The sequence below is a fragment of the Drosophila elegans genome, unplaced genomic scaffold (genome assembly GCF_018152505.1).
Source record: "Drosophila elegans isolate 14027-0461.03 unplaced genomic scaffold, ASM1815250v1 contig_183, whole genome shotgun sequence".
Classification (NCBI taxonomy): Eukaryota; Metazoa; Arthropoda; class Insecta; order Diptera; family Drosophilidae; genus Drosophila; species Drosophila elegans.
In genome coordinates, this window is record NW_024545550.1 from 1,009,904 (window position 1) to 1,036,538 (window position 26,635).

General features: G+C 39.1%; 5 protein-coding genes across 12 annotated transcripts in view; 4 read left to right on the forward strand and 1 right to left on the reverse strand.

Moving 5' to 3' along the window:
• Positions 1 to 1,476: 1,476 nt before the first annotated feature.
• On the forward strand, positions 1,477 to 2,887 carry LOC108145430 (HIG1 domain family member 1C). 2 transcript variants are annotated; one of them, XM_041707658.1, is made up of 2 exons: positions 1,477 to 2,327; positions 2,383 to 2,887. In XM_041707658.1, the coding sequence occupies exons 1-2, from the start codon at positions 2,228 to 2,230 to the stop codon at positions 2,709 to 2,711; spliced, it is 429 nt and encodes a 142-aa protein (XP_041563592.1). In that variant the 5' UTR covers positions 1,477 to 2,227; the 3' UTR covers positions 2,712 to 2,887. The 2 variants fall into 2 exon arrangements, with proteins under 2 accessions (XP_041563592.1, XP_017132951.1); XM_017277462.2 differs by having other exon boundaries at positions 1,486 to 2,887.
• A 1,890-nt stretch (positions 2,888 to 4,777) lies between these two features.
• LOC108149789 (ran-binding proteins 9/10 homolog) lies at positions 4,778 to 10,818 on the forward strand. 4 transcript variants are annotated; one of them, XM_017277650.2, is made up of 12 exons: positions 4,778 to 4,871; positions 5,592 to 7,059; positions 8,076 to 8,240; positions 8,309 to 8,502; positions 8,566 to 8,747; positions 8,836 to 8,948; positions 9,014 to 9,165; positions 9,228 to 9,445; positions 9,515 to 9,678; positions 9,734 to 9,873; positions 10,507 to 10,618; positions 10,682 to 10,818. In XM_017277650.2, exons 2-12 carry the CDS (start codon positions 5,634 to 5,636, stop codon positions 10,816 to 10,818), a joined length of 3,003 nt encoding a protein of 1,000 aa, XP_017133139.1. In that variant the 5' UTR covers positions 4,778 to 4,871; positions 5,592 to 5,633. The 4 variants fall into 4 exon arrangements, with proteins under 4 accessions (XP_017133139.1, XP_017133141.1, XP_017133140.1 ...); XM_017277652.2 differs by having other exon boundaries at positions 9,740 to 9,873; XM_017277651.2 differs by having other exon boundaries at positions 8,312 to 8,502.
• Positions 10,819 to 10,842: 24 nt separating this feature from the next.
• On the forward strand, positions 10,843 to 12,031 carry LOC108149791. Its single transcript, XM_017277654.2, has one exon. The coding sequence runs from the start codon at positions 10,843 to 10,845 to the stop codon at positions 11,287 to 11,289; it is 447 nt and encodes a 148-aa protein (XP_017133143.2). The 3' UTR covers positions 11,290 to 12,031.
• Positions 12,032 to 12,196: 165 nt separating this feature from the next.
• Positions 12,197 to 13,117, reverse strand: LOC108149792 (succinate dehydrogenase assembly factor 2-B, mitochondrial). The gene is made up of 3 exons (XM_017277656.2): positions 13,003 to 13,117; positions 12,766 to 12,947; positions 12,197 to 12,708 (listed from the first exon to the last, which is right to left on the reverse strand). The coding sequence occupies exons 1-3, from the start codon at positions 13,018 to 13,020 to the stop codon at positions 12,438 to 12,440; spliced, it is 471 nt and encodes a 156-aa protein (XP_017133145.1). The 5' UTR covers positions 13,021 to 13,117; the 3' UTR covers positions 12,197 to 12,437.
• A 610-nt stretch (positions 13,118 to 13,727) lies between these two features.
• The window catches only part of LOC108149746 (G protein alpha o subunit), a 29,044-nt gene continuing 16,136 nt past the window's right edge, over positions 13,728 to 26,635 (forward strand). Inside the window, exons 1-4 of one of the 4 annotated variants that reach the window (XM_017277534.2) lie at positions 13,728 to 13,847; positions 15,321 to 15,577; positions 25,521 to 25,705; positions 25,773 to 25,933. In XM_017277534.2, coding sequence (XP_017133023.1) covers positions 15,460 to 15,577; positions 25,521 to 25,705; positions 25,773 to 25,933 — 464 coding nt within the window. In that variant the 5' untranslated portion in view covers positions 13,728 to 13,847; positions 15,321 to 15,459. Of the gene's footprint in view, positions 13,848 to 15,320; positions 15,578 to 21,598; positions 21,732 to 22,519; positions 22,927 to 25,520; positions 25,706 to 25,772; positions 25,934 to 26,635 lie in introns of those variants that run through there. The other 3 variants (XM_041707258.1, XM_017277535.2, XM_017277536.2) reach the window with 3 other exon arrangements.

The following is a 26,635-nucleotide window of genomic DNA, read 5'->3' on the forward strand; positions in this document are numbered from 1 at the left end:
CCCAACGTCGATAACAGTGCGCGGATTTTCAAATAGTCGATTGCATTGCGTTCTCTGGTTACGATTCCCGGTTCGCTCTCGGCTTCTCAATCTTTTTCCATTCCTCTTCACTCCTCCAACTTACTTGCGCATGGCTTTGTTCCCTCTCGCTCTCACCTGAATCAACTCAATCTTCTTTCCCACTCGTCTTTAAAATCCATTTTGTTATTGACAAACAACCTAGAAAACTATGGAAAATTACCACAAAATAAACCACATATAAACAGAATTTTTCGTTAGATTTCATTTTGTAACGATCTCAAAAATTTTTCACCGAAAGCGAAGACTTTACATGTACTAAATGTAAAATTGTGGAGGAACTGGCATTGTAAGCAATTAGTCAATAGTTCTTCTACAAATGACATTTTTAAAGACTACACAGTGCACATTGCATTTTCATTTCTATTTTTATGATTTTATATTTTTATACCCTTGCAGAGGGTATTATAATTTCAGTCAGAAGTTTGCAACGCAGTGAAGGAGACATCTCCGACCCTATAAAGTATATATATTCTTGATCAGCATCACTAGGCGAGTCGATCTAGCCATGTCCGTCTGTCCGTCCGTCTGTCCGTCTGTCCGTCCGTCTGTCCGTCTGTCCGTCCGTTTATATGCAAACTAGTCTCTCAGTTTTAAAGCTATCTGCATGAAACTTTCCCAAAAGTTGTCTTTCTATTGCAGGTAGTATATAAGTCGGAACGAGCCGGATCGGACGACTATAGCATATAGCTCCCATAGGAACAATCGGAAAAATAAATGAAAAAAAATTATAACTTTGCTGTTTTTCAATTTTTTGTTTAGTTCTTCGACATTTAGTAATGGTTACATATTTCCGATTTACGATTTAAATTTCATCAAAATCGGACGACTATAGCATATAGCTCCCATAGGAACAATCGGAAAAATAAATGAAAAAAAATTATAACTTTGCTGTTTTTCAATTTTTTGTTTAGTTCTTCGACATTTAGTAATGGTTACATATTTCCGATTTACGGTTTAAATTTCATCAAAATCGGACGACTATAGCATATAGCTCCCATAGGAACAATCGGAAAAATAAATGAAAAAAATTATAACTTTGCTGTTTTTCAATTTTTTGTTTAGTTCTTCGACATTTAGTAATGGTTACATATTTCCGATTTACGGTTTAAATTTCATCAAAGTCGGACGACTATATCATATAGCCCCCATAGGAACAATCGGAAAACTTAATGAAAAAAAATTATAACTTTTCTGTTTTTTATTTTTTTTTTTAGTTCTTCGAGATATACATAGTAATGGTTAAATATTTTAGAATTACGTTTTAAATTTCATCAAATCGGACGACTATAGCATATAGCTGCCATAGGAACTATCGAATAATTAAGCTGCAAATCATCATAGCTTCAATGTTTTTAAACATACACGCAAGTAAATCATAATTTAAACGTTTTAAAGAGTATTTAGTTTTTGAAATAGCTGCAAGGGTATATAAACTTCGGCTTGCCGAAGTTTGCTTCCTTTCTTGTATTGTTGTGATCTGATTGCAATTTGGGTTGCATTCCTATGAACGGCTTCCCGGCTTCTGAGCTATTATTCTTCCCACCCACTTGATCCATCTGTGTTACTCATTGAGAGAAATTTCGCATAAGTGTGCGAATTGCCGATAGATCCAACTACACAGTCTCACAAATTCACTCGCTCTTTTCTTCCAATTGGAAGTTTTGTGTACGTGAACGGGAGGGACAAGCGATCTGTTGTAGTGTGTGTGTTTTACAAGCATTCACAAATACCACCAAACTGTTCACCGCTCTCTTGCGCTCACTATCTAACTATTGGTGTGCTTATACTTTTGCTTGTGTCAGTGTTTCACCAGTGAACACAAACACCATTAAATGTTGCAATGCTCTTCGGAGAGTGATCAGCTGTTGGATCAGCTGTTTGGGGACTGGTCTCCTGAAAAGGACCGTTTAACTTGGCTTATTTAAATAGGCTAAGGGAATAAAGGAAAAATCAAGTATAGTAAGACTGTACTTTTTAGGAGGCAACCTTCTAGAATTTCATCACCAAATTCAGAGTTTCACAAGCCCACATATGTACGTAGAGAAATACAAAAATAGAGGAACAACAAATACGGAGGTCTTCCACGAACGGCTATATACATACATACATACCTTACACATGTTCTTATGGGCGTATAAGTATAAGTATGCACTTGGCGATATGGCAGCGCTCAATGCCCATCTCTATCGCTCTAACTGATCGCCTCGAACCAGCTGGGTATAAAAGCCAGCGATCGCTCTCATTCGGTATTCAGTTAGCAACAAGTGAGCAGACTAGCACCAGCAAAAAGCATTATCCAAGTACAATTTTCTTTACCTGCGTTCAAAATGAGTTCCAGTTCCCTCTTTGAAAACGACGAAGATGTTGCCCAGGCCAACAAGTTGTCCAGAAAAGTCAAGGAATCTCCCTTTATGCTAGTGGGTATTGCCGGTTTCGTGACCGCTGGTTTGGTTGGAGCCTACAAATACCGAAATCGCGGATCAATGAGCACCAGCGTCTTCCTAATGCAACTGCGTGTGGCTGCCCAGGGAACCGTAGTCGGATGTTTGACCGCCGGATTGGCCTACACCATGGCCAAAGAGTATCTGCTGCACGAAGAGCCAAGGGAAAATGCGAAGCCAGTCGACTAAAATGCCTTAACCCTTGAGTTTTAGAAAAGTCTGCAAATTGAGTAAACTACAAGTGCACCTCCTCGAAGTATTAGCCACGTAATTGTATTATCATTGTAAATTTCATTCTCATTATATGTCATTAAGTTGTAAATCTATAAAATAAAGATTGTTATTTACTAAAGAATTAACACCAATCCGTTACTTGGTGTATTTTTGTGTACATTTCAACCAAGGGATTAGAAAATAAATTTCTTAAATGAATTCCATTAATATCATAAAAATGTTATATTATATATGTTACATACATATTAAATGTTTTTTAAATTTTTAAAGATTATGACATTTAATAGAAATGGTTGGAAGGAGGCCACATACAAGTTCTCCGTATTTGTCTGAGACTCGTTGGGTGCCTTTTCCGTTTAAATCTGACAAAATTGGCTAAAAAATATAAATCCCTTGAGGATTGCTCTTCCAAACAGGTGCACCAACTGATCACTTCCCAGTTGATCACTTTTTAGCTGATATCACTTCTCAACCGGATCCAAACATAAACAGAGAACCAGAGAGCATTTAATTATTAATGGTGTTAGTAAACAGTGGGGAAACACTAACACAAGAAAATGTATAAGCACACCGATAGATCGACAGTGAGCGCAAGAGAGCAGATAATCATTGGGTGGTATGTGTGAACGCCTATAAAACATGCACACTACCATAGATCGGCAAACTCTCCTGTTTATATACATAAAACGAGCCTCCAACTGGCAGAGAAGAGCGAGTACAATTGTGAGACTGTGTGGGTATATCTATTAAGAATTCACACACAAGTGCGGATTTCCTCTCAATGGCTCACACAGATCAATCAAGTGGGTTTAGGCATTCGGATGAGTAGAGTGCTGGCTCAGAAGCCACAAGACAGTCCGCAGGAAAAGAACCCATCTTAAATAAAGATCATTGTAGTTAAATATCTTAACTGGAATTTGAATATGCTATGTGTAACGTGTGGGAAGTTTATTTAAGGAAAAATCGAATTCAGTGTTCGTATTTTAAAATCCAGTTCACTTTCAGTATTGCAAGCAGCCTACGCAAACCTTGCGTTGTTACAAAGTGAAATTCAAAACGCAAAAACATTTGGTTCTATTATACAATTTTTGTGGTAATTTTCCATTTGCCGTTGGCTATCTTTTTCAGTGCTGTTTGCTGTTGCTTTCAAATGTATTTTGTTGTCGAGTGGGACGCAAGATAGTTTACGGGAGAGAAGAGTGAGAGGTAAAGTTCAGTGATAGGAGAGTGATAGAGAAGTAAACAGAGAGGAAATGATAAAGAGAGACAAAAAAAATAGAGCGAAACGGGTTTGATCGGTGCGCCATATCATCTATAGACTGCAATAACCGCATTGCAATCGAATCTTTCAAATTTATCGCCCTCTATTGGACGGTTGACTACCATAATATTGCAGAACTCAAGTCTATTAAATTTGTTTGAAAATTTTGAGGTATTTGATCTACCACTACCGGAAAAAAAAATTGTTGAAAAAAAATTAGCTTTAGGTGCATTGATCATCAGTCAGAAGAAATAGCTTCAAAAAAAGGCAAATTAAAATGTATAATAAAAATATTAGCATTTGTGGCCGTTGCGGCTAGATGTCCTATGGAGTCATAAAATGGCTCGAATACGCAATTGTGTACGACTCACCCGAAAGAATTTTTATACTCCGCTCGACTTGGAAACTGTTTAACCAGTTTTAAAGAAGAGCTATAAACTGGTAGAGCTATATAGTTTTTATCATTCTTAATACCGCTAGAAAGGTATTTCAAAATGATTATACAAAATTTAAATTAACCGCCAAGAGTTTTATACAAACGCAATGGGCAATTTATTAAACAGCTACAACAGAATGTTATCATCGTTTTCTTAACATTTCTGTTAGTTTCATGGGAGAGAAGAGAGTAATTGAGACGTTCCAATCGACTAAAATCTTTTGTAGAGGTGGTGAAGCATGAATGTTCGCAGACATCGATGTCTTTGGTGGAAAACATCGAAGTAACCGATGTTTTGAAATTAATAAATATCGATGACATTCGTGTTGGCATCGATGTTTCTCCACCACTAGTTTAAAAGTAAAAAAGTTGTAAAGTCGAATTCGTAGATTTAACAGCGCATAGCCACTGCTCGAAGGTAAATATATGCAGATATCACCGTAGCCACGTTTAACAGCTTCAAATGCCAGCCAAATCGAATTCACCAGCTTCAATAGAACCCCAACAAAAATCATTTGCCCCAGCTAAAAAATAAAATTTTCTTCTCTGTGCGTGTGTGGCTGTAAGTGTGTGTGTGCGTGCTGCATGCATATGCGTGTGAGCGAGAGAGAGTGCTGAGTGTGTGTGTGGACAGTGACTCGTTGGTTAGAAGGGAAAACAAAGAAAACTTCAGAAAAGAACGACGTAAAAAGGCATTTGCAAATGCAAAACAATATAAACTAATATAATAGCAATGTTAAGAGAGTGTAAATAGCATTAGCTAATTTGGTTTGGTTATTGATTTTTTGCATTTTCGAGCATGCAGTTTTGTAGCTGTAGTTGTTGTTGTTTTTTTGGAGCTGCAGCTGCGCGTCGCAACTGTAAAAACGCTGTTGCTGTTGTTGTTTGGGTTTTGGGTCAGTGAGTGTAAGAGTGCAAGAGAGTGCGAATGAGAGAGAGATGGACGTTGTAACTGACAAAGGACATTGCATTTTGGAGGTTGTTTGTGTTTGCTAGCGAATACCTTCCCCCTTTCCCCCCCACCCGTCACGTATACACACACAGCATCTGCATCTGCATCTCATCTGCTCTCTCACTCGTTGTTCGCTCGCTCTCTCTCTCTCTCTCTCTAATCGTCCGCTGACTGTCTCTCTCTCAGCCTCCTTTTGCAACCACACCACAACAACAGAACAACCATAACATGGAGAACATCGAAGAGGCCCCACCACTCTCTTCGGAGAGCAACAGCAATAGCAACAACAGCAGCGCCAGCAGCAGTTCCCACCAGCTCTCTCAATCGGCGGGTGGTGCCATGGGCGCCGAAGAAGCCCCCTCTTCGTCTCAGTCACACTCCCGCTCTCATTCGCCCGCCCCCTCTGCCCAAATCGTTCCAAATCCAAATCCAAATCCGAATCCGAATCCCCCCCACCCATTGAATCTCCCATCTGAAATGGAGGCTAGCGAGAATTCACCGCATGATCACTCACCCACTCCTACTTTCCACCAGACTGCACCGCCACCCACAACTCCATCGCCGGCACCGCAGCGGGAAGAGCGTGAGCAGCAGCCCCATCCGGACTTACAGGACCAAGGGCAAGTTCAGCAGCAACATCCCAACCAGGATCAGCAGTATCAAGCATTGGAGCACCAACAACAGGATCAGGCATTGCAAGACCAACAGCAACAGCAAGCATCGCCGGATCAAGAGCCACAGCAGCAATTTCAAGCATTGGCATCACAGGAGCACCTTGACCTGCAAGATCAGCAGCAGCAGTCCCATCGGGAGGAGCTAATCCAGCAGCAAGAGTTGGCCAGAGAAGGCCAGCAAGCAGTTGAAAACCAGCCACAGCCAGCCAATCAAGAGCTCGATGAGCCACAAGTTCGGGAGCCGGAAATCGAACCAGAAGCCGAGCCACCGCCACCGCTGCTCCTTGAGGAACTGGACGAGCAGGACTCGGGATCGCAAGATCTGAACGAGCAGCAGCCGGCAGTGATCATTGAGGCCAACGCCATAGCCGAAACCATAGACGCCAACGCCGTGGAGCGCATCGACGACTACGAAGAGGACGACGACGAGGAGGTGGATGAGGAGGAGGAGGTGGTAGAGGACCGGGTCGATAGAGCCGCTGAGGTCCCATCCGTTTCCGGTGCCGCAGGCCAGCAGCGTCTCCATTCGGTGGCCGTTTTGCCACGCTACTCGTCTGCCCGTGCACCACGAAGCGGCGGCAGCAGCAGCAACACCAGCAACAATAACAACAATAGCAGCCATAATAATAATAACAACAACAACAATAACAACAGCAGCAGCAGCAGCGGCGGCGGTCTATCGCGACGCACTCGCCATTTTTACAGCAACAACGGCAGTCACTTCAGCAACGACATGTTCCCCAGCCACGCCCCCCGCAGCAGCACCCAAACATCGCCCAGGGTGGGAGGGGGAGGTCGTCGCCAGCACTCCACCCCGGCTGCCGCCTCCAATTCGCCACAGCACCAGGGCGTCGATCCCCTGAGGCTGCTCTATCCCAATGTCAACGAGAGCGAGACTCCGCTGCCCAGGTGCTGGAGTCCACACGACAAGTGCTTGTCCATTGGCCTCTCGCAGAACAACCTAAGGGTCACCTACAAGGGTGAGTCCGATCTGAGGATTGTATTTTCTGTATTTACATCCATATTGTCTCTGGGGTTTTTATTTTTATGAAATCAGTTTTTGCTATTTTTTGGCTTTAATTATGTAGTTAAATGCTGCAGGAAAATGTTAAACTTATAATTCAGATTCAAGTTTATGATACCAGTTCTTTTTCATTACAGTTCTTTGGTTGTATAATATCAAAAAATATTTGAAATCAGATCAACAACTTAGGGGCCATTATCTGAAATAGAAAAAAACACATTAATGGTTTCAGAATTGTAGTATAAGCAAGCGAAGAATGCGACCTTCATATTTGGATTTGAAAGTCTGTACCAAATAGTTAATATTAGACCAAATGCGTCTTGTCCGATAAGTATGGAATTTGGTCCTAAATATGTAGTGGGTCAAAATTTGAGAAAAGCGATCAGGTTAAAAGACTGTCCTTCAAAATGTTTTTGTAATGCGTATAGACCCTGAGTTTTAAATATACCTGATACAATGTTTTGTCAAATATGACTTATAAATAAGAACCGTAAGAATTATTTTCTACAACTGAAATGTTTAGTAATTTGTGTTTATTTTTTACTCCCCATTCCTGAAAAATATATATGTATATATATTTAAAAATGAAACACAGAATAGTAGCAAGAAGAAGAAGTGTATCAAAGGTGCATTTGCAGTTTTACGCTCTCCCACTGTTTCTCTCTCTCTTATTCACCCACATAGGGCACACATGCAGGTGCTCTCAGCTGTGTGCTGGTGGTTTTGTGTTTTTCACTAGACACTTCTCCCACGCTCATTCGCGTGGCTGTTAAATCGTTAACAGAAACAGCTGGCCTAATCAGTGTAGAATCACGTGTAGAATGCATGTAAACAGTGTACCTTACCTCAGTGGAGAAGTAATGTATTTCTACATTTGAAAATTTTGATTATTGTATAAATTGTTTGCATTTTAGCATTGTTTGTTAACCATTAATGGTAACCATGATCCCAACACTATTAACACTCTTCCAGGTGTGGGCAAGCAGCACAGTGATGCCGCCTCCGTGCGCACCGCCTATCCGATCCCGTCCTCCTGCGGACTGTACTATTTTGAGGTGCGGATCATCTCCAAGGGACGCAACGGCTACATGGGCATCGGCCTTACTGCCCAACAGTTCCGGATGAACCGCCTGCCAGGTTTGTGTTGCGTTGTGCTGCTCGGCGAGATGCCCCCATGATTCCTAATGACCGCACCCCCCATCAAGTAGGTTGGGACAAGCAATCGTACGGCTACCACGGCGACGACGGCAACTCGTTCAGCTCCTCCGGAAATGGCCAGACCTACGGGCCCACCTTCACCACCGGCGATGTGATCGGATGTTGCGTTAATTTTGTGAACAACACGTGCTTCTACACCAAGAACGGTGTGGATCTGGGCATCGCATTTAGGGACTTGCCGGTGCGTATCTACTTGAATCTTATAATCCTTTATCCTATAAATTATCTATGTGACTATTTCCAGACCAAGTTATATCCGACCGTTGGCCTACAGACTCCCGGCGAAGAGGTGGATGCCAACTTTGGCCAGGAGCCTTTCAAATTCGACAAGATCGTCGACATGATGAAAGAGATGCGCTCCAATGTGCTTCGCAAGATTGACAGATATCCACATCTGCTTGAGACCCCGGAGAACCTGATGAATCGGTGGGTATAGTTAAATCCCTTTCACTTACATTAAGCGTGATTGTAAGATCCGATTTATTACAACCCATTTTGTTTTCCATTTCTGCAGCCTGGTTTCCACCTACCTGGTGCATAATGCCTTCAGCAAGACCGCCGAAGCCTTCAATGGCTATACAAATCAGACCTTCGACGAGGACTTGGCATCCATCAAGATACGTCAAAGTTCGTATAAGTCTCTGCACTTGTAGAGCAATAAAATTAACTAAAATTAACCATCAATCTTGCAGAGATCATCAAGCTCATACTGACGGGCAAGATGAGCCAGGCCATTGAGCACACCCTACGCTCCTTTCCCGGACTTTTGGAAAATAATAAGAACCTCTGGTTCGCCTTGAAGTGCCGCCAGTTTATCGAAATGATCAACGGAGCCGACATTGAAGTGAGTCCCCAAGTTCTTTGTCAAATAAAATGAATATTAAAGAGAGAGAGTTGTTTTGATAGAATGTCAACAACAAAGTCACAGCCACCACCCAGACCATGCCCACAAACCAGACGTCCGTGATACAGTCCACCAAGGCGTTCAAGCACAGCAAGAGCGGCAATGGCAATGGCAATGGCAATGGCAATGTGAACATCAATCAGACTCAACAGCAACCAAACAGCACTGCGATTCCAGCTGTGATAAAGCCACAAGGCACCGACAAGCCAGATATAAAAAAGTATGAAATTCTATATATGTATATATATAAAGTTTCTGTGTATGTTTAAACCTAAAATTGTTCCTTTAGCATGATGGTTGATGACAACTCCAACAAGTGCATGGAGCACGACAGCAACAGCATGGACGTGGAAATGGAGCCCTGCCAGAGTCACTCCAACGGCGGCGACTCCTGCTCCAATGGCAATGCCAGCGCAGTGCGCAATTCTCTAGATGCCATCGACGAGGAAATGGGTGAGTAGATGTGGCTTACATTTCCTGGAAGATCCGTAATCGCCAGCACTTGCAGATGTAGACGTTTCCCCCTCGTCGCGCAGCTGCGGTCGTGTCATCGAGAAGATCCTCGAGTTCGGCAAGGAGCTGTCCTGCATGGGCCAGCAGCTGGAGAAGGAGAACCTCATGACTGAAGAGGAGCGTCAAATGTTGGAGGTACTGTTTATCTTGCATATTGTCCATATTAAAATGTGTACAAAGTTCAGCTTTCAAAGATAATTGGTTTACGAAATAACCAATAGAGTTGGTCGATTGACAAATCAAGTTTATCACTATTTTTCACAACCCACAAGAAAATAGTCAAAGTATTAAACTATTTTCTACCGATTTAATTAATTAATAAATTGATTTTATTGATGAATAAACTGCATTAAATTGGTAAAGTGCCATCGCAGTTATTTAGAAACGCAGAAATAAATTTAATTATTTATTTATACATTGCTAACTTATAGTTAAAACTTAAAGCTAGCAAAAATTGTGATTAACGCAGACATAAAATAGATTGAGAGGATAGCAAATCCGATATTAAAATGAACATTGTCTTCATCTAAATAAAATTATATCCTAACAATTATTATATAGTTATCATATAGTTAACTTAGCATATATATTATACATTTTCAATCGCTATTGGCACAAAGATTACTTATTTATTTACCAAGAGTAGTATAATTGTCTACAGAATGCATTCCCCATTGGAATTTAGAGCTCCCAAATCGTCCCTATCTTATAAGCATGATTTAGAATATATTAACAGAGTTCGTATACTTATGTATGTTGTGTTCGCAGGATGCATTTAGCTTGATTGCCTACTCAAATCCCTGGTCCAGTCCGCTGGGCTGGCTATTGTGTCCGTCGCGACGCGAGAACGTTTCCACCACCCTCAACTCGGCCATATTGGGTGAGTCCTAATGGAAGCATTACTTTTTTTAATTCTAATAATCTATAATCGATTATAATACAGAGTCACTGAACTGCGAGCGCCGTCCGCCGCTGGAGTATCTGGTGGCCCATGCCGCCGAGCTGATCAAGGTCATTGGACAGCACTCGCTGGGCGAGGACGCTTTCATTACCATCGACGATGTGTTCCCGCAAAATTGACCCAGTTCGCCGACGCTGCTGAAGATGTTCGAGACCACGCTGACCCTGCCGCGCACCAGTGTGCTCACGGAACCGTTGGGCAGCGCCGGAACCGGGACTGGGCCCTCCACCTCAGTGGCCGTTCAGACGAGCAAACGGCGACGCCGGCGACGGAACAAGCGACGTCGCAAATCCTCGCTGTCCAGCAGTACCGATGCTCCATCGTCCCGCACCTACGATCCCGTGATGACGGGCAGTACTTTGCGCTCGGCGGCAGCGGCGGTGGCGGCGGCATCGGTGGGGGGCGCTGGCGTGGGCGTGGGCGTGGCAACGGGGACGGGACCAGTGCGTCGGGGGACTCGGCGCAGGAGCGGAGTCAGTTCATCTTCATCGGCACGACAGGAGGAGGAGGCGGCGGTGGAAATCTTGAGCGGCAGCAGCAGCCCATCGATGTTCGTCGATCCGCAGGACTTCTTCGAGACGCTCGACTAAATCTAGATTATTTACAATTCGTAGTAGGTTAAATTTTGTTGTTACTTTCGTTCTCATTTTTTATCCGCGCGCCAAACCGGCTTCCGTGCGCCCATTTCAAAATAATTGACCGACCTTCTTTTAACTGTTCGATTATGCTAAAGATGCGATGCGGCCTTTGATTTAGCGTGATTTTGAATAACTTTTAACGTATATATTTTATATAGCCTCTGTAAGCATAAAGTGTGTAATATTATGATGTATAATTAAATTTTGCGAACTGTGCTGCGACACGACCCTTGAAACTGATTTAGTTTTTTGTTTTTCGCTTCCACCGCCCGAACACAAAACACACTCACACACACAAAACACACGCATACACTTCACAAAAATATAATCTAGAAACGATATTGAAGTGTACTAGCTTAGTGCAAAAACCAACCATGTTCAACCATCTACTTAGCAAGTTAATAGTGAACCGAAACCCATAGTTGATTGGTATAAACCAACGTAGACACTCCGCGTTCAAATTTTCCCGTGTTTTCGGCGATTTTCGAAGGATTTCGCCGTCATCATGTGTATTGTGGCAAGACTAAGCAAAAGCAAATGAACATTTTAAGTGTAAAATTTCGCTATAGTGATAAGCATATTAAAAATTAATCTATATATACAAGATTGGTCATACACACATACGGCAAGCATGAATACAATTTAACTGGATAATCGTTTAAATATATTGTATGGATGTGTATTTCAGGAAAAACTTAAATGTGATTTCTTATGGTGGGAAATTGGGTATATCTCTTTATATCTTTCTATATCTGGGCACTACACAATGGTTTACTTAACTAAACTTAGTTGATCATTTTTTTTTTAAGTGAGATTTCAAAAGATGGGAGTAAATATAATAAAACAAAATTTTTAAACATTTAACAATAGAAATTATTTATTTTTCTGTATAAGAAGTAAGAGATTAATACGGGAAAAAATGCAAAACTTAGCCAGTTTAAGAAATCATTTACATTTAAAATATAAAATTTAAAAAAAAATTACAATTGTATCTTACAATTTAAATTATTGAAACCATTTACATTGTAATAGTTTAGTAATGTCCCAGCTAATACGTTTATAAGATATACCGTGGTAAATAGTTAATAGGATTGGGTGTTCTACAAATCCGGCTGTCTGATCCTTTGAACCTTCTCGTGGTTCTTCACGTGCTCCTTAAGCAGCCGCATTATCTCCGTATCGAATTGCGGGGGCGTGGGCTTTGTTTCGGTGGCCCAGTAGAAGATGTCCCAATCGTTGCTCACGCCATTAATTAGCTGATCGTATTCGGCAGTCTGATCGGCATTGAAATCCTTCAGGTGTTTGGCCACAAAAGTGCTCAGCAGAAGATCGTTTTCCAGCATTCCACGCTTACGGCTCTGATACAAAAGGCTTTAAGAAGATAATTAAAACAACGATTTTTATGTATTTGTTTTATGATCGGTATACCGCTGCTTTCGGGTTTCGAGGGGCTCATCCAAACGGACAGGATATTCCGGAACTGGCAAATGCGTGGGATCATCGTAATCAACAATTTCCCCCGGAGTTGTGTACTCTGTTTTGTCCAAATTGCTGGCCAAGCGATTCTGAGCGATTGATGGCAATGCCATTCGACGCCCCAATGTGTTTAACTAAACAAAGATATATAAGCAACTAATTGTGATTGAATTAGATCATTAAGCTCACCAGAATTTGCCGCAACATTTTGTGAAACAAACAAATTATAAAAACAATGATATAACGACAGTGTTAGTCAACAACTTTAAAGAACATTCGGAAACGATAGCAGCATGCTATACTAATCGATAACAGTTACCATAAATAGTACTGGTAAATGGGAAGAGGTTTTAAAAATGCTATAAATTATATTTAGAGTATGGATTGTTTTGTGTATTATTTTCCTTTAGATAGTATAAAGGATTATTAATTTAAGAATTGATTATTTTGCCGTCCTTTATTTCGTTAAATGTTTATAAATTATTTTACATCTCAAAAAAGTTTATTTACTAATTTAAAGCAGACCAAAATTAAAAGACGATTAGATTGTGTAGATAGTTTTTATATTATTAATTTCTTTATTTATTTGAGCCTCTAGTGCGACAAGGTTAGATCATCCCATATTGTTTTAATTCAAATTGAAAATAGTACGGTAGAACTAAGCTTACATGAAAATGATTTGTACAATTCGAATGCTGTAATTACAGTATTCTTGTAAAATATACTTAAAAATGAAAAATATAAATGTTGCATCATCTTAAATAAAACAAACATAATATTTTTTTTTTAAGTTTAACTCAAAAATTTTTTAAGCTTATGGCAGCTGTTGCTCCCAGTGTTGGTCAGCACCCACCCCCGCCGCCACCAGTGCTGCGCAACGGCACCGCCAACAGCTGTTCCCCACTCGCGTTCTGCAGTTTGAAAGAGCGAACGAAGCGAGAGAGAGCAGCTAAATTTTCGCACACACGAAAAGTGCAATTTACTAATATCACTGCGGCCAAAAATACAAGTGCAAGTGCTCGGGAAGTGCAACGGTAAATGCCCACGATCGGTGCAACAACATCGAGTCGCGAATAAGGAACGCAAAGCAAGCAGAACCAATAAGAAAAGGCAAAAAAGAGAGCCTCCTGCACACACACACATGGACACATATTTAGGCAGCAGAAACAGAGACACGCACACACATACACTTTAGCGGTGTGTATACATTGCTGGCTGGAAAACTAGGCGGTGGTAAATGTGAAGCTGAAAAAAAGTAGAAAAAATACAAGGAAAAGGAAAACTCGTGGGGTGGTGGGTGATGGAAAAGTGGGCGGGGGGTGTGGCGTGTGCAGCGCGTGAGAGTGCGTAGCGCGTGCGTGTGAGTGAGTGCGCGAGTGCCAGTGTGTGTGTAAGTGAAACAGCGACAAACTAAATGAAAATTTATACACTCTAAATGGTTAACTGTTTGTATAAATAGCGCATTAAAAAAGCAATATTTTTTGCATAATTTAATTTCTCAAGACACCTAATGGCGAATCACCAAGTTCGCCGCCTTTTTCCAAATAGCCGGCTCTTTTTTAGCGCCTACGCCCACGCTTAATACATACACACAGCAAATAAAACAAAAAAAGGAAGAAAAAACACCACAAAGCTATATAAAACATAAAATGTAAAACCCTAGGGAAAGGAAAGCCTCAAAAAGTGAAACTCAAAATACAAATAACTATAAACATAATCCAACAGCCCAAAACAAAAATTGATAAAACAAATTTTATAGTGCAAAATATAAAATCATAATCCAAAACCAAAAAAATGGAAATTCTGACCTCAAGACTAATTCACTTACATGATAAATTACCACCCGTTATCTCGATCCAGTGATATCTGTTGGATTTATCTTATCAGCGCGATTGATGAATTTTGTATCGATATCACAAAAACATGCTCCATATGCAAATTAGCTGGGGCTATCATTGCTTTTGCTTTTATTTTTACTTTGCGTCTGCTGATAAAAACCAATAACAAAAACAACATAATTGAAACAGTGCGCGCCCTATTGGACACAGAATGGCGGTCATAAAATTAGGACGACGTCTTGCTTAACTCAGGACAGTACAAGCCATGAAGATAGAACCGTCTAGTTGATGTGTTATTTTTTAAAAAATGTTTATCGAAATTAAAAATAATAACAATAATGCTGATCTTTACGTGTTCATGTTTTTCTCTTATTAAGTTCAAACAATTTCAAAGAATTGAGGAAGGGCATCATAAAAGATTCAAAATTATTATTATAATTTATGAAATCAAAACCTATAAATTAAATTCGATTTTCTTTGCCACTTTATAAAATTTTTGTTTACTATTGTGATTTGTTGATGAAAACAGGCTTCTATTATTTTGAACAGAGCTGTTTATAAATCCAATGACTTTCATTGGTTTTCTTTATCGAGTGTGCACTGTTTACAGTGAGTCACTGGCTTTTCCGTGCATTTGTTATTGTTAATGGGTTCAATATTCCATTTCAGTTGAAACCGTAAAACTGTACATAAGCAAATAAGATAAAAAGAAAAAGTCCAGGAAAATTGGAAAAAAAAAAACGATTAACAGAAAATCCCCGTGTAAAACCAAATCCAAATCAGAATCCAAATCACCCACACAACCACAATGGGCTGCACCACATCCGCCGAAGAACGCGCCGCCATACAGCGATCCAAACAGATCGAGAAGAATCTGAAGGAGGATGGCATCCAGGCGGCCAAGGACATCAAGCTCCTTCTGCTGGGTAAGTGCACTTTCCCCACCCCCTTGATTTTCCATTGCCGGATGTGGAAATTCCGCTTCGCGCTTACCTTTCCACTCGAGCGCGATTCTATTGTTCTATTTCAAGGGAAATTGCTGGTTTATCGGCGGCCAGAATCCGGAGCACTTGAGTGAGTGCTTTGGAAAATTGTATTTTCGGTTTTATGTGCCGATAGATAGGGGAATATTTATTGCACACACTTTCACTCAGCGGCCATGGTAGCGGAAATGCTGAATATGCAAAGCGATATTTTACTTTACCCACTCTAAAGATATATCTAGCTTTGATAGCGTTAAAAATTAAAACCTTATAATTGAAAAAGCTGAACAATATCTTTAATTTTCAGAAATATAGTCAGTACATTTTTCAAATTACAAAAATTATAAACCAATTTTATATTTATTTCCTCTTTAAATCGCGTAAAAAACTATTCATGAAAAGAAAAAAAAAGTAATAATTAAAAACAAGACAATAATTTTTAAAAAAAGATTAACATTCTTTTTAGACTACTGAGCAACACACATGCAAAATTATATACAAGTGTTCTTTAAAATACCATTCAAAATATTTAGTTTAGTTTAAGTTTTGCCAAGTGTTTCCAAACTGACAATTAGTTTGGTTTCGATAAAGCAAAAATTCTATTCCAGCAGAAACTTCAAAGCTATTAATGTTTAACTTAACGACTTGTTGCCCTACAAACAAAAACCCACTCAAGGTTTTACGACACTTTTCGACTGATGAGGCTTCGATTACATGACAAAACTGTTCCTAGCATGCTTTTTATGGCCAAGGCGAAACTGAAGCAATAGATTAGGGTCAACTTTTGGGTGTTGCATGTCGAATAGTTATCCCAAACTAAGGTGTACCCATGAACCACTGTGCAGGCAACATTGTGAACAATGGGCAGCAGCAACAGTTGCATCTGCCTTTGTGGCAGGCGAGTGTGAAAACTAAACACTTTCGAGAAGACATGTGGCTTGTGGAGCCCTCGCCTTGATTCAAGTGGTGCACTCGGTACAGTAGTGATGGAGGATACAAAATCCTCTTGTTTTGATTAAATCCCAAAAATATACCTATGAAATGTTTACGATCTATGCTATAAACGACCTAGGTTTTTGTAAGGGCTTACCATGAAAATTAATTAAATTTTTCCCCCAATGCTAAAGATTAAAACCAAAATAAGTTTCTTTTAATTTTATAAAAAATAAAGCTAAAATATATTTTAAAGTTTTGAATAGTTTTGTTCAAGACATACAGATTAAATATCATTTAAACCAACTATAAATATTCTTTAAACCCAACTTAATGTACAATAAGTAATAAAAAAAGGAGTATTTTAAATTAAAATTGTTTTATTTAACTATCATAAGCGAAGGAAATTCAAATACATCTAAGGTTAAATTTGATTAAAACGGAAATAATTTTTGTTTGTTTTAATAAATTTTGGATTTTAAACGGTTTTGTGAAAACATACATATATCCCAGATTTTCTAGTGCAACATCGTTATAATGTTTTATGAAATTCAATTGCATCACGATTACGCATATTGTTAAGTAATGAACTTTGTGAAAATGTATGTATGTGTATAGCAAGATGTTTGTCATCTCCGTTGGGAATCAGCCCACATGCAGCCTTAGCCTTAGATTTAGTCAAGTGCGTCTGCATCCGCCAAGGAATGAAGGCAATCGTCGCCACTTGACATTGAAACAATTGCACGTGGGTGCCATGGTGGATGCAACATGCTTTTGGATGCCAGAGTGTTTGTTAACCTGCTTGCGCCAGTGACACTGAAATGTCAGTTAATGCTATTGACTTTGACTCGCCCCAAAAAAGAGATAAGGATGCAGACAGGCAGAAAAAGGACAAAGCTGCAACCTACACGGGAATTTCTCTTTCACTTTAACATCATACACAAACATGTTACTAAAATAGGTACACTTAAAAAAATCACTATTCAAAATTCTGATGAAGTTAAACAAATCAATTTTTAAAAATACTTTTAATAATTAAAAAAAAGATTGCATATACAAAATTAAAACTTTATTCGATAATATGTCTTAATAACATTTTATATATTATTAAATCAATGTCTCTATAAGAAAAATGAATTAGTTTACCCAATGCAAAAACCACTTATGAAAACGAATAAAAATTAGGTATGTTACAGGCCATGTTAAGCCCTTTTAAACACTAATTTTTTAACTTAAATTTTAGCTTAAAAATTTTTTAGACTTGTACCCATGTTTTGCCTGTGTAGGCGGATTACTTTGTGCACAGTTACTCGCTGTTGTTCTGTGCATTCAGGCAAAACTTTTAAACGCCCTAACAAGCAACAAGCTACAAGGGGCAGAGTCGAGTGGAGGGAAGTGGATTGCAGGCATGTTGCAACAAGCCCCACTGAACCGCTGGGTGGTGGTGGGGGTGTTGGCCAAAAGGTGGTGGAAGTGTGGGTTTTCGGAGAAGAGACGAATGGCAGGCGGAAGCATCGAATGGCGGCCAGGAAACACTAACGAAACAATGGACGGCACAGGACGGAAGGGAATGAATGAATGGAACATGTACAAGTCCTGGGTGTGGCTGCATACTTCGCAACAGCACTGTGGGGTCTCGAGTGGCGCCTCCTGGCGGAAGTTTGAAGAAACTGCCACTTGAGGCATACTTTTCAAGCCAAAGGTTATTAAGGAAACGTTCGATGCTCGTTTGTTTGCCACTTTTACGAGCCCTTGTGCTGAGTGATATGGCTAACTGAAACAATAAAAAACAATTTTGCACTGAGCCGAACTACATAAATATACTACAAGTTTCTCGCTAAGTAAAATGTTTCTTTAGCTGACTCTAAATAAATATACTTTTAATCTCGAAAGAAACGAAACTAAATAAAGGGAAAAATACTGCTAGTTATGGATTTTAAATGGAAAAGAACCTCAATTTAAACCTGAACAACAAATTCTGTTATCTTTGTTGATGATAAAATATTTCTATTGTTATCAGAAAGTCAGAGTGTCCAAAGTTTTGTTATTGATAACCGCTTAGTATCCCCTTACTAAATGAATGTGTGCGAATATCATTTTTGCATAAAAAAAAGGTATTTTGACAAGTTAAACTATTATTTTTCAGACTAAAAAACGATATGGTTAATGAAAAGCGGAACTGCATTGGGGACTCTGGGGAATGTTAAATGCTTATTCGCCATTTTCTGCTTCAATTTATAACCATTTTTATACCCTTGCAGAGGGTATAGGGCATAGAAACGATCGAATAATTCATCGGAAAATCATAAAGCACTTCTTTATAGCAGTTGTCAGCACACATACTATAGCATGCTCTTTGTGGGAAAAAATTGCAATAAAGTTATGTTATGTTATGTTACTTATTTAAATTTTGCAATACCTGCAAGGGTATCCAAACTTCGGCAAGACGAAGTTTGCTTCCTTTCTTGTTTTAAGTTATTTACTGCGTTGACCTAAGCAATTCTAAGAATTACTTTTCAGATTATAGACCTGTAGGGACCTACATATCAAGACATGTTCTTATGAAAAGTAGAAGTCATTCGACATGGGATCTAGGGAATATAAAAATTTGGCTTATCACACACAAGACTTCCTCTTTTCTCTAAAAAATATATACATATAATTATGTATTTGGACACGTATTATTATTTTCCAATCGATTTTTTTTTTGTGAATACTGGACATTTAGAGAAGCTATCGATGGCCCCATCAAATCTAGAACATTAAACAAATGTAACAAAGCAATTAAGTGTCTGTCCGCTTCTCCAAACTCTCAAAGCTAAACAGCCCACAAAACGCCAGTAAACAGGCTCGTTAAATAAACTATAAAAGATGCCAAATAGAACACAAATCGAACTTAATTGAGCAGAGTCAAATGTCGCCCGAGTGCCAAAAGGCCCCGCGACCTGCAACCCGTAAAACGCCACGGAAAATGGAAAATGGCAATGGACGGACGAATGGTTGGATGGTGGGGGGGTTTGGGGGAGGAGGTGCAGATTGTTTCAGTAGAACGACAAGTGCACAAGTGCTCCACTTTGCCGCTGTCTGTCATTCCAAAGAGCGAAGAGTTCGCGTGATAAAAAAAAGTTGTCAATTTGTTTGCTGTTTGTCGTTGGCTGCGGTTTGTGGTTTCCCTCTCCATGTAGTTCACCCTCTGCTTCTGAATCCCAATTCATTCAATAATTTCATTTGCCCATTCATTGTTTTCAATTTTTTCTGGGCTGCCATCGTTTTGGTCCATATTCGCACAGTGATAATTTAATTAAGCTCGTTAGGGGATCGAGGTGAAAACAGGGGTTCCCTTCCAAATTTTTTACAAAGATCATTTTTGTAAGTATGTAGTAAAACATTCTGAACTACAAATTACATATTTGCAAACAAAAATATTATATAAATAAATAATAAATTAATAAATATAAATAATGCCAAAAAAGTCTTTTTCAGAAAGACTCACTTTGACACTTTTAAAATATTATATATTATATTAACATTAAAATCAAAAAAAAAGATTTTGATTTTTCAAAAGTTTTTGTTTCTTTATATTTCAATTGCCCTTTTTTTTAAATTTATTTTTGTCATGCCATTTGCTTGTAGGATGTCAAATTGCCTATTTTCTCTTAACTCTTTGACACGGAAACATGGAGGCCATTATTGCCGCCTTTATCCGACTTTGAAGGGGTTGGTGGCGGGGCGTAGCATTCTTCTGAAAATCAGAATTTTCCCAGAAACTTACTTCTTGATTGCCCCTTGGCAAATGCTTTGAATCAGGATGTCACCACTTAATTGGCTTGCTGATGAGTTCAAGGTAAAACGATAATTATAAGTAAGGGAATAGAGATTGCATTGATTTCCTCGAATTTGTAATTTTGAGTTAAGTTTTCCAAATAAGTGCAGTGTGTAAAACCGTAGTTATATATAAGATACATTTTTAGTTAATTTATTCCTTAGAAACTAAACAAAAAGTTGGCCTTATTTATATCGATAAGTTGTGATTCGTTTTTTTATTTTATTAAATTTGTATAGGCTCTTTGTTGTTTTTAGGTCATACGTTAAAAAATCGTTCCCTAAAACAGATCTCTTAACGATTTGAGCGTTTTTAAAGTAATGTAAGTTAGTCAAAATAAAGTAAAAAATGTTTCAGAGATCATATTTTTTTCCCTAATACTTTTTTAAACTAAGTTTTTTTCTCAGAATGGGCTCACTTTTAAATGCCAAGAAGTTTTCTACCTTAGGCGTATAATCCATAGGTACGGGCATTGAATTAACGTCAGCCGAGCTGTGCTGTACAATTAAGCATAACTAATTGCCGACGATTTGCCAGTTTGATGGCTATGTCGGTTCTCTAATTGGGCCGCAATGCCTTTTTTTATGGCACCGTTAATTGATTTACTCATAATCAATCTGCTCGTTCGCCAAGCTCGATTTGCAGTTGCAGGTAGTGAGCCATTGAACCATTCAATCAAAGTTCCAGCGACAGAATCCCATCAATCGAATCAATGCGATTGTTTTATCTAATGGATATTTCCCCCGATTTTCCGCTCTACCGCTATGTTGGCGTGGGCGGAGAAGGAGGAGAACACAGAATCCTGCTGCTGCTGGCCAACTGTTTTGTGCTAATGTGCTTTGGCTTGGCCCATAAACGTGGCAAAGTTCTAAAGCCGTCGACTTAATTGTGTGCGAGGAGGGTAGCATTCTCCATTTAAACTGCAAAGCCACTTTAAGTTTCTCAAAAAAAAAAAAAAAAAAAAGGAAACTCGCGTGGGCGCACTCGTTGATTTGGGGGTTGTCCTTGTCGTGTGGCCACTCGCTGTTCTGCGCAGACTCGCTCGTTTCGCTCTTGCCTCTCTGGGGTTTCCAGTAAAGCAAGCGCAGACGCCCTCTACTCCTCTCTCTCTGGAAGCTTTCACTATGTGTACTGAGAAAGCTCGCCTCTTTGGGCGGCACCACACAAGAGAGGGATTTCTTCCAGCACATCCAGGCACACAGTTCCGTTAGTTCAGTTGAATTCCGCCAGCTCTCCAGAAAACTCGCACGAAAGGGAGCTATAAAACCGTTAAATTGGAGTTCCTAAACCAACAAAAACGTTAAAAAACGTGTTAATTGTATTATAATATCCAATAATTATGTGTGTAAATTAAAATGTTGTGAACAATTCAGTTTGGCGCTTAAATTAGTGACTTTGCAAAAGTGGTTCATCCCTTTCCTCTTTTTTGGGCAACGCATGAATCATTTAGCCTGCTGGAATACAAAAACAAATAGCTGCCAAGTGTACAAAAGAAAAGTTTTGGTTGTGCTTTTCTTATTTGGCTGAATCAACAAAAATTCGCCTCCTTGCGTCAGCATGTGCCCATTTTCCAGTTCTCTCACTCCCTCTCTCTTGTTTATGGCCACTTGTAAGACAGCGCGTGAATGAAAATTGTTTAAAAAGTGGAGAAGTTTCCAACAATATAGCTATTAATGATAAATATAATCATAAAAAGCTATTATTAAACAACAAATATAAACATTTCATTGCTGACTTTATCGCAAAGAGAAACAAAAGTTGTTGTCTTAAGGTATTGATTTTTTTGCCATATTTGTAGGCATTTCGAATTTTGGTTAATGAAAAACACGCTCCTTAATTACTTGGCTCAGAAAGCCCTCGCCTAGAGCTTTTCCACTCGCTACTCACTCTCTCCCTCTCTTTCCTAGTCTCTAGTTTTCCTAGCCAAAGACAACAAAATTTCCCGCAATTTCCAGCGAGTAACAAATTTCCTTGCTCTTGGACACGCGAATTTTTTCAGTTTACAATTGGACTCTACCGTTAGCGGTCAAAACGCGTATCCTTGAGGATTCGCAGTGCGGATCAAAACAAAATGCGCAGATAAAAACAAACTGAGTTGTTGGGTGACATAATAGCATACTATTTTGCAGTGGTAAACAAACTTATTTTGAGAGTATTATAAGAAAAACCCTAGAAAGGAAAAGCAAAAAAAAAGTGAAAAGAAGTGCAACAAAACCAATAGACAAGCTAAAAGCAAACTGAAAACTTGAGTAAAGTGACAAAATCCAATCCCTCGGATAACAGAGTTAGTTGAACCCTCCGAATTGTTTATCCCCGCACATTGCTCACCTGGTTTTCTTCGCTGGCAACGTAGTCGGCCATTGAGTTGGCCGATACCAAACGACCTTCAAAACGTTTTGCGTCGAGGCAATACGCACCATGGGCTGCGCACAGTCTGCCGAGGAGCGAGCCGCAGCCGCCAGGAGTCGCCTTATCGAGCGCAATCTCAAGGAGGATGGCATACAGGCGGCAAAGGACATCAAACTCCTGCTGCTCGGTGAGTTTTCGCACTTCCCAACAAGGCAAACCAGGCAACACGCGAAATGAACAGGCAACATGCATATTTAATTTACGGCTGGGCTAAAATTAGTGTAGCATACTTAGCGGCTGCCCTGGCTGCTCATTAAAGCCAAGATGTCCTTAAACCAAGCTTCGGTTTTATTTTCCGTCAGATGCAGCCTTGGCCTTTGACCAATGCTATTTGTGGTCGCTTCTGGAAATTTATATATCCGAGCATGACACTTAAAGGTTCTTTTTCAACTTAATTTAAAATTTATTGATAAACTGAGAAAATTATTTTGCCTAGTTTAACTTTGTTAAACTATTGTGCCTATAATCCGTTATTTAATACATTGATAACGTTATAGAAAGTCTTTCGCAGAATCAGAATTTCAAAACCATCGGGCTTTACTTTTAGTTTATTTATATTTTTAAAAGACCAGCCAAATTGGTTCGAACAAATAAATATCAAAATCCTTATCTGTAATTATGTATGCTGCCCTAAAGATAATTCTTACAGATCTTGGCTGTTTAATAATATCAACTTTGTTGTTGTGCTCTCTCGTCTTGGCACAGTTCCCTCTTAGTGCGACTGTGAATTGCCATAAATTTAATAATCACAACAATATTTTTTATGTATCAGACAAAAAGTTCAAGGTCAGTTGGTTGCGGGTGAATCGCTTGGAGGGTTTATGTGTGTGTGTGTGTGTATGTGTGCAAAAGTCGCGCAAATAGTGTGCGCATATGTACAATAATATATGGCAGCTGATTGTAATTGCAATTGGATTCCGAATTGTGATAAGCGGTCATAATAAACATGTCCGCTGGGAGGCATTACCAAATGAAAAATAGTCGATGCATCGGCATAAATAACCTTTGCGAGTTTTCCGTACAAATTGACCAAATTTGGGCTCTTAACCAAGGCGGAATATGTAGGAAAATTGCATTTTATTTGTTCGCTCGTCTGGGCGAATGAGTAATTTCCATATTTTCATATACTTTTCAGTACTTCTCATCTCCGGCTGCATATTGAACCTGCCGCCCCACTTTGCTGTTTACATTTCGTGTATTTCATTTAATTTCCTCTTTGGCTCGGACTCAGCCGAAAATGTTTGGCAGGGGGAGAAGATTTCAATTTCTGACAGTTTTGCGTGCGTTTCAGAGTAAAAATGTTCATTTTCAGGCAACACCCACTGCGTGTGTACTGGAATTGTTTATTTAAAAAATTTGTTTCCTTTTTTTTTCTGCCTTGCCGTGCGCATCCAAGAATTCATAATAATAATCAAAGCAACACGTAAGTTCGCTCTATCTCTTTCTGTTGCCGAATCTTTTGTTTTCCTGCAATCGACGGAGGCATTAAATTTAAGCACTTTGCCTTCGATTTCCACACAAACAAAACATTAATCTCAGGTGCCTACTCAGTCCCCCGATTGCCTCTATAAACAACCCAGGGATATTTCCCTGTTCGCTGCTCTTGAGTTTTTGAAATCTAAACATATTCTTTGCTTTAGTTTTTTTTTTGGGTGCATTTTTTCCAAAGAATATTTTATAATTTTGTAAAGATGTGTGGACGTTTTCAAGTGGTGGACAATGAACTCATTATTTTGTTGAATGGTTTTATTAAAAAAGAATCAGGAAATGTAATTGGTTAAATTCGGAAATAAAAAGTTGGTTTATATAAGAGTATGAGAATGTATAAATTATTTTTGTTGATATAAAATAACCATAATAAAATATTTGAAGATATGTTTATTACAACTAATTAGATGTAGTTAAAAAAGATAAACTAGGTTATTCCATACAGCTAAGCTTGATTCAATTTAATTAAATTTATTGCAACGACGCAAAATGAACATTTAACTTATAGACTATCAGAAAATGTGAAATAAAAAAAAGCCATATAGATTGTATACTAATATTAAAACCAACAAATAGCGGTCATTTAAAGCTTTTTAAAGTTGATTAAAATGAACCGAATGCAATTACCATTTATCAAATTATGCCATTTTCCCAAGGACAGCTTAGCTAAGCAATTTTCCAGCCGAGCTCTTAGCTATCTCGATTATCTCGTTTATCACAAAACCCCCTTCAGTAGTCACTCAATTAACAAATTGCATTCAATTGGATGAAAATTCTGCTAAAGTTGCAGCTTGCAAATCCTTCAAAGCAACAAAAAACGAATAAAAATAAAACGTAGACGAGGAAAAGGAGTCTATATGGTCGCCAGATGACCAGGGCCAAACAATTAATCCTTTGTTTGCCATTTATGGTTGCCCCCTCTTTGCGTTTTTCTCATTTCTTTTGGCCGACGGCATCTCGAGATGATACATTGACGACGGACGATGATGATAATCACGATGTGGGTGGGTGGGTGTGTGCTCAGAGGCCATTAAGCCCTACTTGAGGAATACAAAGCACAGACATTTAGTGCTCGAGAACTAAACGCAGCATAAATATTTGCAACCCTCTAAGATCTTTTGTCGGCGCCGATAACCGCATAACCAGACGCATAAAACCCCCCCGATACTCGTATCTCCACGCACCACTAACTTTTGCCATCCACTCTTTACTATTTTTTTTTTCTATTTCTAGGTGCCGGTGAATCGGGCAAGAGCACAATAGTCAAACAGATGAAAATCATTCACGAGAGCGGCTTCACTGCGGAGGACTTTAAACAATATCGACCGGTTGTCTACAGCAACACAATACAATCATTAGTTGCAATATTGCGCGCGATGCCAAACCTAAGTATTCAGTACAGCAATAACGAGCGGGAGGTAAGCCCCCCAATGAGTCCCCATTCAGTCCGTTCACATCCACTAAGCTTGGTTTTTCCTTTTCCAGAGCGATGCCAAGATGGTATTTGATGTGTGCCAGCGGATGCACGACACCGAACCCTTCTCGGAGGAGCTGCTGGCCGCCATGAAACGCCTCTGGCAGGATGCCGGCGTCCAGGAGTGCTTCTCGCGCAGCAACGAATACCAACTGAACGATTCCGCTAAATAGTGAGTACAACCAATTTTTATACACAAATATTTAGCCACGCAAAATGGGGTGTGAAGTGAAACGGGCAGATGGTGGAGCATATTATTTTAAATGGTGTATTTTTAATCAGTTGGATAACACGTAGGCGGCAAAGAACAAACCAATGGATGTTATTTTAATTGGTTTATTTAAAAGCGTTGAGCAAACTGGCAACTAAAGTGAAAATTGAATTAATAGAAAATTTTAGCAAGTACAAATTAACATTAAAATCAGAATAAATACAACTAAATATCATTGTGATAATTCCTGAAGTCAGGGAAAAGCTTTAGCTCTTTCATAAATGTTTAGGACAGCGCATTTCAATACTCTTTAACTTTCCTGGCTAAATTAAACTTTGCTACGTCACGATTGACCTTTCCTATAAATGTATTTTAAGCTACATCATTATGACTTTTGAATACGTGATGTATTGCTCTTTAAATTGAACTTGTAATTTAATATGACTGGATTTTTCTTTTCTACATTCTAAAAATAAAAATTGTTTGTGCAGCTTTGAGGGAAATTTTAAACTCCCTTTGATACACGCTTTTAGTCAGAATTAAGACGCACGACTTTAAGAAATTTCTTTAAAGTTAAGACCGAAATAGAATTACTTTCAAGATTGACCACACACCAAACCATTACACCAGCAAAACTAATGATACACTTAATAAAAACCAATT